The sequence below is a fragment of the Pogoniulus pusillus genome, chromosome 33 (genome assembly GCF_015220805.1).
Source record: "Pogoniulus pusillus isolate bPogPus1 chromosome 33, bPogPus1.pri, whole genome shotgun sequence".
Taxonomy (NCBI): domain Eukaryota; kingdom Metazoa; phylum Chordata; class Aves; order Piciformes; family Lybiidae; genus Pogoniulus; species Pogoniulus pusillus.
The window spans coordinates 1287681-1305845 of record NC_087296.1 but is presented as its reverse complement, the minus strand read 5'-3'; the positions used below and the strand labels follow the sequence as shown (position 1 = coordinate 1305845).

At 49.0% G+C, this 18165-nt stretch overlaps 1 protein-coding gene across 2 annotated transcripts in view; it reads left to right on the top strand.

Moving 5' to 3' along the window:
- ASCC3 (activating signal cointegrator 1 complex subunit 3) overlaps window positions 1-17885 on the top strand; it is a 161512-nt gene extending 143627 nt beyond the window's left edge. The window contains exons 38-42 of one of the 2 annotated variants that reach the window (XM_064170382.1): window positions 8907-9058; window positions 9835-9985; window positions 15613-15810; window positions 17193-17368; window positions 17450-17885. In XM_064170382.1, coding sequence (XP_064026452.1) covers window positions 8907-9058; window positions 9835-9985; window positions 15613-15810; window positions 17193-17368; window positions 17450-17597 — 825 coding nt within the window. In that variant the 3' untranslated portion in view covers window positions 17598-17885. Of the gene's footprint in view, window positions 1-5215; window positions 5355-8906; window positions 9059-9834; window positions 9986-15612; window positions 15811-17192; window positions 17369-17449 lie in introns of those variants that run through there. The other variant, XM_064170383.1, reaches the window with a different exon arrangement.
- Window positions 17886-18165: the final 280 nt, after the last annotated feature.

Genomic DNA, 18165 nt, shown 5'->3' with positions numbered 1-18165 from the left:
AGAAGATGTTAGTTGTGAGAAAAGGAACTGAAGCATGGCAGGATGCAGCCTGAGTGCCTTCAGCAGCGGCGTGCTCCTGGGGAGGAACAGGCACCACCAAAGGGCGACTTCAGCAGGGAGACAGGAGCTGGGCTTTGGGATGTGTTGAACTTTTGTTTATTGACTTACAAAGTACTTTGCTGTTGAGGGTGTAGAGCTAACCTCCAAACTGTGACCTGAACACAAACTGTTAGTTTTGCTGGCGGGTGTGCAGCTGACAGAGGTCCCCTGTCAGCACTGCCTGTCTGCTGCCAGAGCCAGCAGAAAGCTGGGGCAAGTGCTTGCAGCTCAGTGTGTGCAGCAGCCTGCAGCCCAGCTGCCCTGCTCAGCACATCTGCCACCTCCAGCTTCTGCCCAGCACAGACTTCTCCACTCACCTGTTCTTTCCTGGATTCGCAGGATGGGTTGGGTGGGAAGGGACCTTGAAGCTCTTCCAGCTCCCAACTCCCCACCATGGGCAGGGACACCACCCACTGGCCCAAGTTGCCCAAGCCCTCATCCAACCTGGCCCTGAACACATGTTCAGGATAGAGGCATCCACAGCCTCCCTGGGCAGCCTGTTCCAGTGCCTCTGTCACCTTTGTCCCAAGGACAGCAGAGTGCAGGTTCTCTCCAGGCCCAGCTCTCTGCATGAGAAGGTCCCTCCCAACCCATTCTCAGATCGCTTTTGCTGAGCACAGAGAGGGAGGTGGCAGTGAGATGGTGCTGAGCACTCCAGGAGCTGCTCAGAAATCAAACACTTCTCCACTCCTTGCAGAAGACTGTGAAAGAATCACAGTTCTGCTGAAAGGCTTTCTCTGCTGTTTTCAGAGGCTGTAGTTATTAAGGCCCCACCTTTTTCCTACCTCTCACTGCAGACTATGTGCAGCAGACTCAAACTAATCTCTCTTCCACCTCTCTTATCAAGCCTTACATTTGGTGAGTGTGTATTCAGCACTCACTTCTTCCTCTGCAGCCCTGAGACTCTGGCCTATATTTGCATTAATTGAAATGGATAATTGAGGCAGTAATGCTGCCAGTCTCAGATCCAGCAGGGCAGCCTCTGCTCAGAAATGATGTGGCAGTGGCTGGCTTTGCACTGGGATTGGCCACAAGCCTCCACTTGTGCTGTAATCGTTGATAAAATATTTTAATGTTGGCAGGAGTAGAACTGCTGTGGAACTCAGCCTTAACCCCTGAGAAGTGTTTACCCATGAAGGTGTTAAATGCATCTCAGTAGGGTGGCTGTGCACAGAGAGAGGGTGGACATGGAGGCAGATTTCAAAGCACACAGGGAATGTGCACACCCCCAAGGCAAGGACCTCATGCTGCTATCATACAATCAAGCAGGTTGGAAGAGAGCCCCAAGCTCAGCCAGCCCAACCTAGCACCCAGCCCTGGCCAAGCAACCAGACAATGGCACTAAGTGCCCCAGCCAGGCTTGGCTGCAACACCTCCAGGCATGGCCACTCCACCACCTCCCTGGGCAGCCCATTCCAATGCCAATCACTCTCTCTGACAACAACTTCCTCCCAACATCCATCCTAGACCTCCCCTGGCATCACTTCAGACTGTGTCCCCTTCTTCTGTTGGTTACCTGGGAGAGGAACCCAACCCCACCTGGCTACAGCCTCCCTGCAGGCAGCTGCAGACAGCAATGAGCTCTGCCCTGAGCCTCCTCTGCTGCAGGCTGCACCCCCCCAGCTCCCTCAGCCTCTCCTCACAGGGCTCTGCTCCAGGCCCCTCCCCAGCCTTGCTGCCCCTCTCTGGACATGTCCCAGGAGCTCAGAACTGTCACTGACAGCTCTGCCTTTCCCATCATGTTCCTCCTCCACATAATCTGATTTTTGGGTTGGAAGAGACCCCCAAAACTGATCTTGTGCATCCCCCTTGCAGTCAGCAAGGACACCTCCAACTAGAGCAGGCTGCCCAGGGCCACATAGAATCATAGAATGGTTTAGGTTGAAAGGGACCTCAAAGCTCAGCCAGTACCAACCCCCTGCCACAGGCAGGGGCACCTCCCGCTAGAACAGATCGCTCAAGTCCTTATCCAACCTGGTGCTGAACACCTTCAGGGAGGTTGTGGACCACAGAACCACTGGGCATCCTCGTGACCTGCTCTGGACTCATCCAGTATTATCTTGGATGTCTCCAGGGCCTCAGCCACGTCCCTGGGCAGCTATTTCCAGTGTTTTCACCACTCACTTCCTTCTACTGTCCAACCTAAATCTCCTCTGCTCCAGCTTCAAACCATTGCCCCTTGTTCTGTCACTGCAGGCGCTTCTGAACAGCCTCTCCTCGGCCTTGCTGTAGGTCTGCTTCAGATACTGAAATGCTGCTCTAAGGTCTTCCCAGAGCCTTCTCTTCTCCAGGCTGAACAGCCCCAGCTCTTTCAGCCTGTCTTTGTCGGAGAGGTGCTGCAGCAGCTGTCCAGCGCTGGGCAGCAAAGCTCACTCCAGTTCCAGCCAGCAGTGGCTGGCTTTGTTGTGAAGGTGCCTGGGTGTGCTGGGATCGCTTCCTGCCTGCTCGTGTTTCCTGGAGATGTGTGTGGCAGAAGGGAGGGTCACCTCTCTGGCAGTGGTGCTGGGGGCTTTGGCTTGCTGCAGATACCTGGTGAGCATCTTGGTGCCAGGTTAGTGATGATTTGGTGCCGCTTAGATGTAATCCCTCCCCCACCCATGACAAACCTTTTCCCAGTTGGGGCTGGAGGAAATGAGTAATGCTTAACCCATTTGTGTGATCAATTCACTTAAGCAGCTACTGTGAAATGTTAATCACAACTTTAATTTGTACTGCATTAGCATTTTGATTAACTTGTAGGCTTGCTAGCACACTTGAAGCACTTTTACTCATAGTTACAGCTCGGAAATGACTTTTTGATTAATTAAGTTTGTTAGACAGCAGCTGAGCTTCCTGAATGCTAACCTTATGGGGCTAAAAGTTCAGGAGAAAGTTACTGGGAAGAACTGTTGCCACTGGAAAGGATTCTTGTGAATGCACTCCAACAATTCTAATTATTGACAAAACATTGCATTGCTGCTTTGAAGCTGGCTGGGAAGAGGGCAGCGTCACCGTGAGCGAGAGGCTGTGGCTGCTCCTCGTATCCTGGGGAGGTTTCTAGGAGATCTGGCAGCATTGCCAGCCTTGTTCAGGGGAGGAAACTGAGATTCCTTGCCAAGAGAATTGCATTCAAAACATGTGATTGTGTTTGCAGTCCCCTGGCATAGGAGGGAATGACAATTTATTAACTATCAGTCTGAAAATAATTTGGCTATTGGAGCTCAACAAGTTGTGGTCACCTTGGGCTGTGCCCTGCCAATCTGCATTGCTGGTAGCACATTCTGTAGCTGCCTTTACCTCTGTCATGCTCTACACTTTCTTGTTTCATTCAGTACCAGTCTGTATATATCTATAAAATATGTCTATCTATAAAAAGCTGTCATTAGAGACCATTCCATTTGCTTTAGTAGTTTTCATGGAAGCATAGAATGGTCTGTGTTGGAAGGGACCTCCAAAGCTCATCCAGTCCAACCCCCTGCACTCAGCAGGGACATCCTCCACTAGAGCAGCGTGCTCAGAGCCTTCTTCCAGCCTCACCTTCAATATCTCCAGGGATGGGGCCTCAATCACTTTCTTGGGCAACCTGTTGCAGTGGTCCAGCACCCTCATGGTGCAGCATTTGTTCCTCACATCCAATCTGTTCTGCTCTAGTTTGAAGCCTTTGCCCCTTGTCCTGTCCCTGCAGGCCTTTGCAAACAGTCCCTCTGTAGCTTTCTTGTATCCCCTTTCAGGTCCCAGCAGGCTGCTTTAAGGTCTCCCTGGAGCCTTTTCTTCTCCAGGCTGAACAACTCCCAGCTCCCTCAGCCTGTCCTCATAGCAGAGCTGCTTCAACCCTCTTCATCATTTTTGTGGCCCTCCTCTGGACCCTCCCCATCAGGTCTGTGTCCTTGCTGCATTGAGGGCTCCAGAGCTGGGCACAGCACTGCAGGTGAGGTCACTCCAGAGACTGAAGTCTAATGCTAGACAGCAGGACTTGGCATGCAGCAAAGCCAAGAGTGAGGATGTTTGGAGTCCTTTCCATTGGAACACAGTGCACCATAAACTCAGGTGCAAAACCCAACCAACTTTGTAAAGTAACAGCCTCTGAAGTGTCTTACACAGCTGAATTCTTTGAAACACTTACTGCCTTCCTCCAAGCATCCCTGCAGAGTAAGGCTTGCATTAGTTCAGCTGGGAATGTGCTGGATTTGCATTACCTGAACTTTCAAGTCTAAGGTGAATGTCATCCTGCTTGGAGGGCTGTATACATCAATGTACCAACCCTCTCTTTCCCAAGTGGAGGTGCTCCAGAACGTGTCAAAGGTGGTAAGGCACTGGCACCAAAGAAAAATAAAGTGAAGCTTTGCAGAGTGGATAAACTTGAGCCAGGTAACTCAGCCTCAAGTTTCAGCCTCCAGCCACTGAGTCATTACCAGCAGTGCCCTCACCCAGTCACCTTTTAGCTGGGTAGTCACAGATGGGGTTCTCAGCTTAGGTTGCCTTGGGCTCCTTAGCCTCTCTACCCACAGCATTGTTCCTTTAGCTTCATCACCACTTGCTTTGACTGTCATGTAGCCACAAAATGCTGACATTAATGTTTGCAGCATTTACAATGGCATTTACATTCACAGTCTTTCAGTCCAAATGCTTGGTGCATCCAGAGTTGTGTGCCAGGTGATTTGAAGCAGCAGAAGAAATTATTGCAAGCAGTGTGCAGTCTGTGCTAATCAGATGCAAGCTCTTTCATTTGAACACTGCAATAACTCAGCATAAGGGCAAAAAGCTGCTTAAGTCATTTGAACAGGAGCTCAGCTAGGTGCACAGACTGCTCCCCTGCCACCTACCCAGTCCTACAAGAGTGAGCCACAGTGTCTGGCTTGCAAAGGAAAGATGTGGAAGTAATACCAAGAAAAATAATGCTCAACTTTGCCAACAGCTGCTAAAATGCAAGCCCCTGCAGTTGCTAGACAGATCTGGTGGGGATGGGTGGGCATGTGAGGAAGGCAGATGTGCTTGTTCTGCAGCAGTTACTTCGTGTCTGTTGTTTTCTCTGTGATGAGACTTAGCCTGTGCTGAGAGGAAAGGCAGCTAACCAATTTGTGCCATCTTTTGGTTTGGAGTAATACTCTAATCTGTTCCTGTCTTGTTGGCTTTACAGTGTTTAGAAACTGCTTCCTTCTTTGCAAGATGCAAGTTGAAAAGCCACCAATCTCTAGAAAGTGATGCTGGTTTTGCACTTAAAAACAACAGCAAACCAAGCAAGTGGCTGGAGGAGAAACTGTTAGGCAGCAGCTGAGGTAAATATTAAATGCTTGCACACTTTTCCTTCACCACTTCTGTACTTTAATAGCTGCTCCTTTTCATAGAGCTGATTTGGAGGTAATGGAGTGACTCAGTTTGTTACCTTGAGTATTCAGAGGCATGTGAGTGCCCATCTGAGTGAGTCTCAAGCCTCTGTGTGTTTTACACTTAGGGGGAAGCAAAACGTGTGCAGGTTTCCAAGGCAGCAGCTGAAACCAGCCAACTTCACCATTGTTCTGGCTTCTTCACAATGTCACTGCCTTGGATTTCGCATCCAGATAGAGATGCTGTGAATAAATTCTATGGGTGAAGAAGCAGAAAATAAGGAGGAAAAGAGGATTTGCCATGTGGATTCATTATAACAATGTGGAACACAGAGCCTCACACACAGAGGCTTTCCTTGCTCCCCACGGGGTATCTGTCTGGAGGCCTCTATCAATTTCCAGGAGATTTTCTGTGTGAAAGGATCCTCCAGTTAATTTCAGTGCATAGCTTGGGTTAGATTTATCTTTCTCTTACGTCCTCTCTCTTCCTTTCCCCTTTTCAAACCTCTGTTAAAAGAGGGATGGGGGTAGGGGAGTAGATTTGAAGACAGCAAAAGGAAGAAAACAATGAGAGCAGTGTTGTGCTTGTGTCCTCAGAAGCGTCCTGTGACAGTACCACTGCTTCATGCTGGCTGGAAGTAGAGCTTACTGGTGCTGCTTGTGGGACAGACAGGAGAGCTGCCAGCCACTGTCCCTCACCTAGCACTGAGGAAAATGCTGCTTCAGACTGTGTCAGAACAGCAGGAAGGAAAGGACAAGAGCCAGGTAGTGGAGGAAAGGAGAGGGACTCCACATTGTCTCAGCCAAACACCCAGAGACATGGGCTGCAGCATGTGGGTAGGCTTCATCGTGCTTGAAAGTGTGAGAGCAGGCAAAGAGTGACTCAGCTGGCAAGTCTGAAACCTGGGCTTCACTCTGGTGCTTGCTGAGAACAGCTCTATCTGACTGACAGCCAAGTGAACCAGCACAGAAATCCTGCGCCCACGAAGCTGCTCCTTTCAGATGAGATTTTTGGTGGTGGTGGTTTTTTGCCCTGATTTTGTTTTCTGTTAGGCAAAAAAAAGTAAGGCCACGAAGCTGCTCCTTTCAGGTGTGATTTTTTTTTTTTACTTGGTTCTGTTTTCTGTTAGGCAAAAAAATAAGGCCACAAACCTGCCCCTTTCAGGTGTGATTTTTTGTTTGCTTGGGCTTTTACCTGATTTTGTTTTCTGTTAGGCAGGAAAAGTAAGGCCACGAAGCTGCTCCTTTCAGGTGTGTGTTCTAACCTAATTTTATTGTCTGTCAGGTAAAATATAAGGCCACGAAGCTGCTCCTTTGAGGTGTGAAGTCTCACCTGATGTTCTTTTCTGCCAGGCAAACAAATAGTCGTACCTGGAAATCAGCTCGGTGAGCCGCAGTGAAAAGGCAGGGAGAGAACCCCACGGCTGTTGCGCTGCCAGGTGCTTATTCTTAGGGTCGTTGGGAATGTTCCTGGAGCACGGCAGGGTAGCAGGGCTCTTCCCCCCCAAGCAGCCAAGTTAAATGTTAAATCTTGCTCTTTATTAGCTGGGAGGCACTTTATCCACAACTGCTGAGAAATGAGCCAACGTTTGTGCAATGCAGGCTGAGGCGTTCAATATTTTTCTAAGCGCCTCTGATCTTCTCGCCCCCGAGCTGGAATCAAACCTGTTGGAATTGCTTTGTAAACTGCTAAAATCAACTGAGTGGCTGGGCCAGGCCGGGGGCTGCCTTCTGTCTTTCAGCTCAGTATTTCTCCAGAATCAGGGTGATTTAATTGAAATAGCTCTGCGTGTGTAAACAACTCCTTTGTTTAAAGAAGATTTCACTGTTTAGTTTGCCTTAAGTAAATGCTGCCTTTTGTTTGGCCGTAAAACATTGGATTCCATGTAAAGACTTTCCATAGACAGCCTCTCCTCATTGCACCACTGCCTGGAAAATAAGTTGAAGCCACGCAGAGATCTGCTGGCTGAGGAAGTGTCAAACAGTATCGTTTGTCTTTAAAAGAAAAACTCCCCTGGAAGCATCTTCGGCCCAGTCCTAAAATCCTAACGCCCAGAGGATGGTATTTAAAGCACTGGAGCTGGTGAGCAGAGCAGCCTCTTCTCTTACTTGCTTTAGAAAACATTTTCTAGTGCTTTGGATCAAATTCTTTACTTCCCACCTGGCAAACCACTTTTAAATACATGACTTTTTACTGAGCTAGAGGGCCCACAATTTATTGTGATGCCAAGCAAGCAAGCAAGACAACTAATGTTGGAACATCATCTTCTGCAACAGCTGATGTGCTTCTGTAAATGATAATAAGGACTTTAATGTGGTCCAGACAGGATAAAAGTTGTGCTATATACTCAAAAGAAATAAACATGTAAGAAAGAAAATGGTGCAGCCAAAAGCTCATTTAGTGCCTTCTCCTAAAGTCTGGCTAACCAAACAGAGTCTAAGTCCAGTCAGGACAAAAAAAAGAGGCAGAAGATTTGTTTTCCTGTCAGTTTGGCCTCTTGCAGTGCTCCATCCCCACTGAGTTTCGCAGGTTGAGGTCTTTATGGTAGTAATACTCAGAGTGTATCTTGTACTTGTGTTGGCAAAAACACACTAAGTGAAAACGCAGCAGAACCTCCCAGAGCATGGAACGCGGAGTGGTGCTTTGATGTGTAGCTGGACAGGGGATTTTTGGTGCTTTGGGGGGGGTTCAGTACTTTGGGAAAGCTTTTCAGCTTCAGGATAGAGATGCCTAAGAAGAGACAGCCGAGCACCCCTCAGTCCCAAAACAGCCAACTGTTGAAAATGGCCAGGGGGAAATCCACCTCATTTCTGCCTGCCCTGGCTCACCCTAGCTAAACTCTTAGCTGGTTTGTGTTTCTTCTTCAAGATTTGCTAAACCTCAGAAATTCTCATTAAGTTTGAGGAGTTTTATCCAGTCCACTTCAAGAGTTAAAATAACAACAACTGCTACTGGTAAGTGCCATCAGGATTCATTTTGTGCACAAATGTAAGAACCTGGTGCTTGTCCTTAAACAGCTGAGAGTAATGGTGCAGGCCTGGCCGAGCTCTCATTTCAGAGTGCAACCCAGCGCTGCAGTTAGTGGTGTCCTCCTTGACAGTGAGCACTGAGGTTTGTTCCTTTCGTTCCGAGTTGGATTAAGTAGAAGAGACATCTTTCCTTACAAAACAGTCCCACCTTCTGCTCTCACCCCCAAAAACGTGGGCCATGTTTCCTTTTCAAGGGTGAGAGTCGATGATGATGCAGGGTTTAATCCCTGGGTGTTTCAAGGTTCATTCCAAAGGTGCCTACTGACATCAATAGAGACTGAAGTAAATTCCCGAGTCAAAAGCCCAGAAGCTGCTGTATCCAAAGCATGAAGTAAGGAAATGCTGTCACTGGTGTGTGTGAGGTTGGAGCAGGTGATGATGCTCAGGGTCCCTTGCAGCCTGGCACTCAATGATTCCGTTTGCCCCAGCGGCACAGCTGAGCTTGCCTGCTCTGTGTGTGTTCCTTTTGCCCAGGCAATGTTGGACGTCGCAGCACACCACGGCTGGCTGGTGACCGCTCTCAACATCACCAACCTGGTGCAGATGGTGGTCCAGGGCAGGTGGATCCATGACTCTTCCCTGCTTACTTTGCCCAACGTAGAGCTGCACCACCTCTACCTTTTCCGGTAGGTAACTCTCCTAAGCCTTTGCAGCCATTCCCCTTCTGACTGCTGATCGTCTCTGAGTGTCCTTGTTGTGCCCGAAGGTGTTTACTGATGCAGCGGGAGCAGAACTCTTCATGCAGTCACAAAATGGTCTGGGTTGGAAGGCGCCTCCGAAGGTCATCCAGTCCAACCCCTGCTGCAGTCAGCAGGGACATCCTCAACTAGATTAGGTTGCCCAGAGCCCTGTCAAGCCTTGAATAAAATTCTTCCTCAGTGATGACAGGATCACAGGATGTTAGGGTTTGGAAGGCACCACTGGAGGTCTTCCAGTCCAACCCCTCTGCCAGAGCAGGACCATTGAATCCAGTGCAGGTTGCACAGGAACACATCCAGACAGGGATGGAAAGGCAACCTCTCTGGGCAGCCTGTGTCACCCTTACAGTTAAGAACTGATGCTCTCCCACATGCAGTTTCTGGGTTTGTTTTCAATATTCATTGATTAATTAACCCCCACAGGTAATTTTGAGGATCAGGATGCCAGACAAATTAACAAGAGGAAGGGTTCCAACTCTAACTCTGTATATGAATTATCTCTTTGTTTTAATCCATTTTTAAAACACATTAGTATCTATCTTAGCATCATAGGTAACGCACAGCTCTCCAGATGCCTGAATGATGCAGTGCTTAATGCTACCCAGACCTAATAACAGAAACCACCATTGAGTTTTAGCAGCAAAACAACTGAAAACAAATGTTTGCTTTCCCTCCCTGCGCATATGTTTTGCTGTCTGTGTCAGGAAGTGGAGCCAAGGCAAAAGGAAGAGTGCGCATGGAGGTTACCAAGGACCTATCGAGTGTCTTCCCGAACTAATGGCTGCCTGTGAAGGAAAGGAGAATGTTTTTGCTTCCATTGTGGGCAGCGAGTTGCAAGCAGCACAGGTTTCACAGGTAATGCTTCCTACCCCTGCTCGTTAGCAGTGGGATTGGGAATGAAGAGCGGTTGGGGAAAGAAATCCTTTCCTCATTTCCCCTCAGCAAATACCATCTGATGTCCTGTATAAAGTGCACCACGTTCAATGCTCTAATTTGCAGGTGCTGCTGGCTTCACAAAGGTTCTTCTCTGCCTGCTTTCTGAATATTATCTTCACTTATTCCCTACTAAGCAGTAACAGAGGCTGATTTCTGGCTGATTTTAGCACATCTCTTTGCCCTAAAGACGCTTCTCTGGGTCATTCAATCTGCCGAGTGTTAGGCACCTCTCCCTGGCAGGAGGAATACATGCATTGCAAATGTCAGCACGGCTGCCTGCTGAAGTGCTCTCTCAAACACCATTGTTTCCTGAGACACCTCGGGTAAAAGATCCAGCACTCACTGTCTATTGGAAACCAAAAAACCAGAAGGCAGGTTGGAAATTCACACTTGGCAGAATAAAAAAGCTGCTCCAAATGGTTGGTGCTGCTGGAGCCTTGTTCCCAGTTTGATTTTCCAGCCATTCCCAGCAAAGCACAGCTCTCAGCTCCACAGCATCCACCACTTGCTAAGCTGATTGCTTTCAAATCAGCGTACAAAAGATGAGAAGCTCCAAAACCCACATTTCAGATGGGGTTGGGGGTTGGTTTTTTGGTTTGACTGTTTAAAAGCAGAGCAACATGTCCTGCCTTTGACTGTTCAGCTCCAGCTAAAGCTATTTACTGGGCTGCAAACAGTCAGAAAAGAGCTGAAATGCCTATAACAGACATCTGCATTTGTAACTAAATTAACATCAAAATTCTGAATTAAGGGAATGCAGAGAGCTCCAGAGAAGGCTTCCCTGAACAACAGACTTCTAACATAATACACATTGATTCCAGTCCAACTTGGAGCTGCCAGGGAAGGAAAAAAATCAGAACATAGTCGTAATTAGTTCAGGGAGAACTCAGAAGTAAACTTAGTTAATTTATTTGCATAAATTGCCATTCTGTTATCTTTAAAAGCAAATGCAAATTGGCTCTGTCTGATATGATGATGGTTATTTGGCTCAAAAGTGCTTCAATTTGCGTAGCAATCTGGTGGCGTCTCCGCAGCGAGGCGATTCCAGGTAACATACAAATCCTGAATTATTCCAGAAATTAGTATGTTTAAAGCATCAATTTAAGTGCTAATTGCAGTAGTAATGAGAAAAAGCAGTACTACTGTGAGATTTGCATCTCCTGCCCCATCAGTATGCCTGGAACGGCTGCTGACTGGCAGAGGATTTGGCTGCTAATTAAATAATTGTATGCATGGCAGTGTTCTCGTCTGATTCAATAGATGAAGATTAATCCTCAGATAAATATGTTTGGCTGGTATTGAAATGTCTTAGCAGCTTCTTCCAAAATAGCTTGTGTGTATGTGGTGTCTCCGTTCACACTGTGAGTGACTCTCTGCCTCCCCAGATCTGTTTGTAAATACAGATGCGGAGGAGAGAGGGAAACAGAATCTTAGCATCAGCCAAGCACAAAGTTTCGTTTCCCTGGGTTGGGAAAGGCAAAGCCACAGCAGTGTTACTGCTGCAGATGTGAAATCTCAGTGCCAGTAGTTTGTATTCTTTATGGCTTCTGGTTTGGGGTTGTTTTTTTCCCCAGGAGAAAAAAAAAAACAACCTATTATAATCCCTTGCAGGAGTGAAAATTCAGATTGAAATGGCCCTTTGAGTGTCTTCATGCAGAAAGTCTTTCAGTGCAGGCTTAGGGGCTAAGCAGGAAATTATCCTCACCTTTAGGATGTGTTTTCTTTCCAGAAAAAATCTTAAGTTTGCAGGCTTAGCATCGTGGCACCAAACCTGAACACAGTCAGATTAAGTGGTAAGGGCACCACTGAATTGCCAAAACTGCTCTTTTCTTACCAAGCCTTTTGCTCCTCCCTTACAGTGTATTGAACATATATCTGAAACCTGCTACTAGCATCAAACTGCTACAACAAAATGCTGGAGCTGGACAGCATCATAGAATCAACCAGGCTGGAAGAGGCCTCCAAGGTCACCCAGCCAAACCTAGCACTCAGCCCTGGCTAATCAACCAGACCATGGCACTAAGTGCCCCAGCCACGCTTGACTTCAACACCTCCAGCCACGGCCACTCCACCACCTCCCTGGGCAGCCCATTCCAATGCCAATCACTCTCTCTGCCAACAACTTCCTCCTAACATCCAGCCTAGACCTCCCCTGGCACAACTTGAGACTGTTTAAAAGATCATTTGGTTGTGGTGCTTAGGGGTATGGTTTAAGGTGAATGCTGTAGAGTAGGGTTCTAGGTTGGACTTGGTGATCCTGAGGGGCTTTGCTAACCTGGGTGCTCCTGTGATTGTGTCATCAGTCTGAAGCAGCCTGGGAAAGGAAGGAATCGTCACATTTGGAAAGAAGGGAATATCTTTTAAGCAGATTGGTAATTAATTGTTAAATAGCAGCTCTTGAAGCTGCTCATGGATTTGGAATATTAGGCTAAGTCCTGGAGAGACAGCTTATTGGCAGAAATGCTAATGATGTTATCAGAGGGTTCAGGAAGAATTTCTCCTGTGATTGTGGCTTTGGTAGGTAAATACATGTGTGTCTGGTGTGTCTGTGCAGGCAGGCTTTGGGCAGGCTGGCATGTTTTAGAGGGGGTGATTGACTTGTGTCGTCCTCCTATACAGCAAAAACACACCCAGGAAAACAGTCAAGAAATAGCTAAGTGCTGTGGGGAGCCTGAGTTTAATTTGCCCCAAGTTAGTTACAGTCCTAACCCTCGCTGAAAGGCAGACTTTGAGAGCTGACAGCCTCGATTGGAGGACCACTTAGGCTGTGCCTCTGATCTCTGCGTTTCTCTCAGCGGTCTCTGCGGTTCCTGCAGTAACTTTCTGCCAGCCGAGGTGCTCCTGCCCAGCCTGCCTCAGCTGCTGTCACCTGCTGGGGTGATTTTAGGAGTGTCCTCTGTGTAGCAAAATCCTGGCAACAGCCAATTAATTAGTGTCTGTGGTGGGTTTTCTCCTCCTTCAGGGTGCTGCCTTTTCTCCTCCCCTTTTCCAGTTTGGAATGTGGGCAAAGAGGCATCTTTTATGGCTCTAGCCGGTTGCTTTCTCTTAGTTTCCCTGTCCTTTCTCAGCTAAGGCACTAGGAAGAGCAGCAGTGCAACTCCTCAGCATCCCCTGCTTTTACCCTGCAGCTCTTGAGGGCTCACAGCTGGCCCTCTGCCGCTTCCCCACTGAGCAGACACAGCTGTTCATGCAGCACACACAAGAGGGAAAGGGGAGATTAGTTTCTAGCCTAAATGGGTTTTCTCATTTGCTGCAGCCAGGCTCTGGTGGTGCAGCCATTTTAATCTGGCCTAAGTCAGCACTGCCGCCAGAATGGGCAGCCCTGCCCTCTGTGTGCCACTTTCACCTCTCCTGACCTGGCTCCCTGCACAGCTGCACAACTCCTGGCGCTGGTGCTGGCAAGGAGGTGGGAACCAGCATCTGCAGAGGAGGGAAGGAGGGACCATACCAGCCCTTTCACTGGCAGTCAAAATGACCTGTAGCCAAGTGGCTTGTGCCAGCCTGGCAGGAGGCTGGGCCACATCTCTCAGTGGCATGGAGAGTTTGTGCCCATGCAGAGCACTGACAGCATTGCAGAACTTGCTTCCACAAGCAGCCTTTAAGCTGCCTCAGTTCATGCCATCACCAGAATGGCTCACAAGCTGGTCCAGCCAGCTGCACCATCACAGCACAGGGCACGTCGGGATGGGGCAGGGGACAGCCAGCTGGTGGGAGAGTGCTGGAGAGAGGGACAGCAGCAGCTTCTCCTGTGGCAGTGGGCTCAGGTCTGCTCGCCCTGGCCACTGTGTCCCTGACTGTGTGTCCCCAGCAGCACAAGTGACGGTGCTGATGTCACCAGAGCACAGACTGAGTGGTTGTTAGGGCTCTGGGTCTTGCAGCACAGAGAAGGCCATGGGCAGCACACCAAGCACCACCAACGTGCAAGGAGGTTGCCAGAAACACAAGCTGCTTGGCCCACAAAAACGAAAACCTGGGTTAGCCTTTTTCCAGACAAAGCTGCTGCTTTTCCTCCCTGACAGACCAAAATGAGAGCTCCTGGGGCTGCATTTTCAGGGTGCCTTGTGAAGGTGGAGGAGAGCCTCCTGTTCAGCTACACCAACTGTGAATTGTAGCAGAGCTGCTCCAGCCCTTGGATCACTTTGGCGCCCTCCTTTGGACTTGCTCCAACAGCTCCATGTCCTTCTCGTGAGGTCCTTCTCATGATGAGCATGGGCAGCAGGACAAGGGAGGTTCTTCTGCCCCTGTGCTCAGCGCTGCTCAGGCCACACCTTGAGTGCTGTGTCCAGTTCTGGGCTCCTCCATTCAAGAGAGATGTTGAAGTACAGGAAGGTGTCCACAGGAGGGCGCCAAAGCTGTGAGGGGCCTGGAGCACAGCCCTGAGAGGAGAGGCTGAGGGAGCTGGGGGGGTGCAGCCTGCAGCAGAGGAGGCTCAGGGCAGAGCTCATTGCTGTCCCCTGCAGGGAGGCTGTAGCCAGCTGAGGTTGGTCTCTTCTGCCAGGCACCCAGCAGCAGAACAAGGGGACACAGCCTCAAGTGGTGTCAGGGGAGGTCTAGGCTGGATGTTAGGAGGAAGCTGTTGTCAGAGAGAGTGATTGGCATTGGAATGGGCTGTCCAGGGAGGTGGTGGAGTGGCTGTGCCTGGAGGTGTTGAAGCCAAGCCTGGCTGGGGCACTTAGTGCCATGATCTAGTTGACTGGATAGGGCTGGGTGCTACTTTGTACTGGATGATCTTGGAGCTCTCTTCCAACCTGCTTGATTCTGTGATTCCACGACACCAGAACTGGATGCAGTGTTTGAGGTGGGCTCTCAGCAGAGCAGAGCAAAGGGCAGAATCCCCTCTCTTGCCCTCTGGCTGCACTGCTCTTGCTGCAGCCCTATGCATCTAACACAAACAGTTCTCCATCCAAGGATAATTGAAAGTTGAGGGCTTCTGAGCTGTAGCAGTTCATGAGAAACCACAGAGCCTTCAGATTTCTCGGGAGGGCTGTGAGAAAGGAGAGTTTGTGAAGATCAGTGCAGGAAAACCTTAGAGAGAAAAGAAACCCAGGGATAACTCTGGGTGTGCAGCCGAACTTTTGGTTAATTATCTGAACTGATCCTCTGAACTCTCTGAGGTTTGCCCATTGTTAATTAGCACTGCAATGACTCCTTCTTTATGGATTATGCTAAGGAAGTTTAATTTAAAACTTAATTATGCCAGTTTTTAAGTGGCTTATAGGGAAAAAATACTTTAATCGGGAGTGGGAAGGAATTGTTCCTGCGTTCGCGGCGCCGCAAGCTTGGCAGGGCACACGCAGCGTGCTCGAGGAGGTTCCTGTTTGTTTTAGTTGCTTAGAAGGAAGTGGAGTAGGAGGTTAATGAAAAGTATTTTATGCTTGTGCTTGAGAGTCCTACAATTACACATATGATATTCTGGGAGATAACAAAAACCTGAGTCATGTAGAGTAAATGCATTGAGCGCAGGCTGAGCTGCTGCTGCGGTGGTGCCAGCGTTGGCAGGGATTGCCTGGGGTAATCCACTGGGATTGAGGTTTCTTTTCCCACAGGCTTGGAATTTCTTGTGTCGTTTGCCAATCCTGAACATCAGCCTGAGCATCAAGGGCTGCTGGGATGACCAGGCTGAGGCACAGAGCGAGGTGCCTGTCCCTTCTTCAGCCGCAGATGACAGAAGGTGGCTCCAACTCCACGCTGACCGAGAGTACGTGCTCCAGATTAACCTGCAGAGAAGCCAGATGGGCTACCAGGTACATGACCTTCTCAGGGCCTTCTGATGATCCCTCTGCAGTATCACTAATGCTTTATACAGCAAAACAGGGGTTATGTTGTGGGCAGTTTCATTACTATGGGCAGCGACTGGCTTGAGAGCAGCCCTGAGGAGGGGGACCTGGGGGGGAATGAAACAAAGCTGGAAATGGGTAGATTCAGACTGGATGTTAAGAAGTTCTTCAGCATGAGGGTGATGAGAGCGTGGAACAGGTTGCCCAGGGAGGTGGTGGAAGCCTCATCCCTGAAAGTATTTAAGGCCAGGCTGGATGAGGCCCTGGGCAGCCTGCTCTAGTGTGAGGTGTCCCTGCCCATGGCAGGGAGGTTGGGACTGGCTGATCCTTGTGGTCCCTTCCAACCCTGACTGATCCTATGATTACGTAAATTAGCAACACTCTCAAAGCCAATTCTGTGCTGGTAATGAACTCCCAAACCCCACTCTATGAATGAGTATTTTCATCACTTCTGTTTATGGTGCCAGTTACCAACAGAGGCTTCCCCTAGCCAGAAGCCATGGAACAGAAGGGAGCAGGAGCATTTCACGCAGCGATCGCTCTTTTATACACCTCTCCTGGAATTTGATCCCTCTTTTGTAAGGAACAGCTGGATCAAACTGTTTCTGAAGCTCCATTGCTGTGGTGGTGCTCTTTTTTTCCTTCTGTATAAATCTTAGGTAAAAGCTTTCCACCTCCAGCACGTGGAGTGAATGATGATGGAGTGTGCAGCGTTGCATCTTCAGCTGTCAGCAGCAAAGTCACTGCCTTAAAGAATCACTGAAATAATCTTGCCTTGTGCTGCATCAGCCTCAAGCAAAGACTTCAAGTGCTGCTTCTGTCTTTATATTAATCTTGAACAACACTGTTCAGCCTCGTTTAAAGGCACTAGGTTTACAATTAACCCTTCTGCAGAGAACAGAGCTTGGAATCTATTAAATCACAGAAAGGGAACAGGATTTCCATTCAGGGATTGAGAGCTCACAAAAGAATCACAGAGTGGCTTGAGTTGGAAGGGACCTTAAGGACCATCCAGTTCCAATCCACTGCTATGGGCAGGGAAACCTCTCACCAGCCCAGGTTGCCCAAGGCCTCATCCAACCTGGCCTTGAACACCCCCAGGGAGGCTGTGGATCCCTCCTAACGTCCAGCCTATACCTCCACTGGCACCACTTGAGGCTGTGTCCCCTTGTCCTGCTGGCTACACTGCTCCTGAGCCAGCCCAGGATGCCATTGCTTGTCTGGCCAAGTTCCAGTCCCATGTGGCCATTCACAAGCAGGTGACTCTGAGGCAGTTTTCCTTTCGAGGCAGGATGGCATTTTGGGAAGTTGGTTTCTGATTTTGCTGAGCTGTTTCTTCTCCCCAACAGGGAAAGCAAGACAGCAAAGCAGTGGCTCCTCGATTCCCCAAGGTGAAGGATGAAGGATGGTTCCTGATACTGGGAGAAGTGGATAAGAGAGAGCTGATTGCCCTGAAGAGAAGTGGCTACGTCAGAAATCGCAGCACTGCCTCCCTCGCTTTTTACACCCCAGAAACCCCTGGAAAGTAAGAGATTTGCAAATCATTCCTTTATCCAAGGAGCCAAGGCCTCCTGTCCAAACTGATGATTTGCTTGTTCTGTTGCAGGTGTATCTACACCTTGTATCTCATGAGTGACAGCTACCTTGGCCTGGACCAGCAGTATGATATTTACCTGAACATTATACCGGCCAGGACGCCGGCACAAGCCCCAGCAGAGGTGTCAGATGCTCTGAGTCACCTGGCTCTGCAGTGAGGCCACCTGCAAAGTCCACCCAAAAGAACTGCTCTTGCAGCTGAGACACCTGCACACCCAAAAAGAGATGCCTTAGTGGAACCAACTTCAAACCTCAAAACAAGTGGGAAGTTGCAAGTGACTGCTGTACTGTCTCTGGTCAGGCAGAGTTAGCCACAGTGGCCTTAGTCCTTTCTGAGGATTTGTCCTTCCTTGTCTCATCTTTCTCCTGTCAGGGGTCAGTCATGTTGTTAGCTGTGTTTTGAGACATCAAAATAAAACCATTAAAGAGACTGGAATTCATGCAAATTGGGGGCTGTAGTCTTCCTTTGGCACCGTGCTCTGCAGCCTGTGCCTTAGCAGAGTTTCAGTAACCAACTTCTTTTAATTTGTAGGGAAAACAGCAAGATTCCCTCCAAGAAGTGCTGAGTATCTTCCCCCAAGCCTAGACTATGCCCTTCCACCATCTGAGACCCTCCAGAAACCAGTTTTTAGACAACATCTGACTGAGAATCCAGCCAGGCCACCAAGTGTCTGCAGGAAAACTCATCCCCGGGGTCAACTTCAGCTAATGCCCTCTTGGCCACGA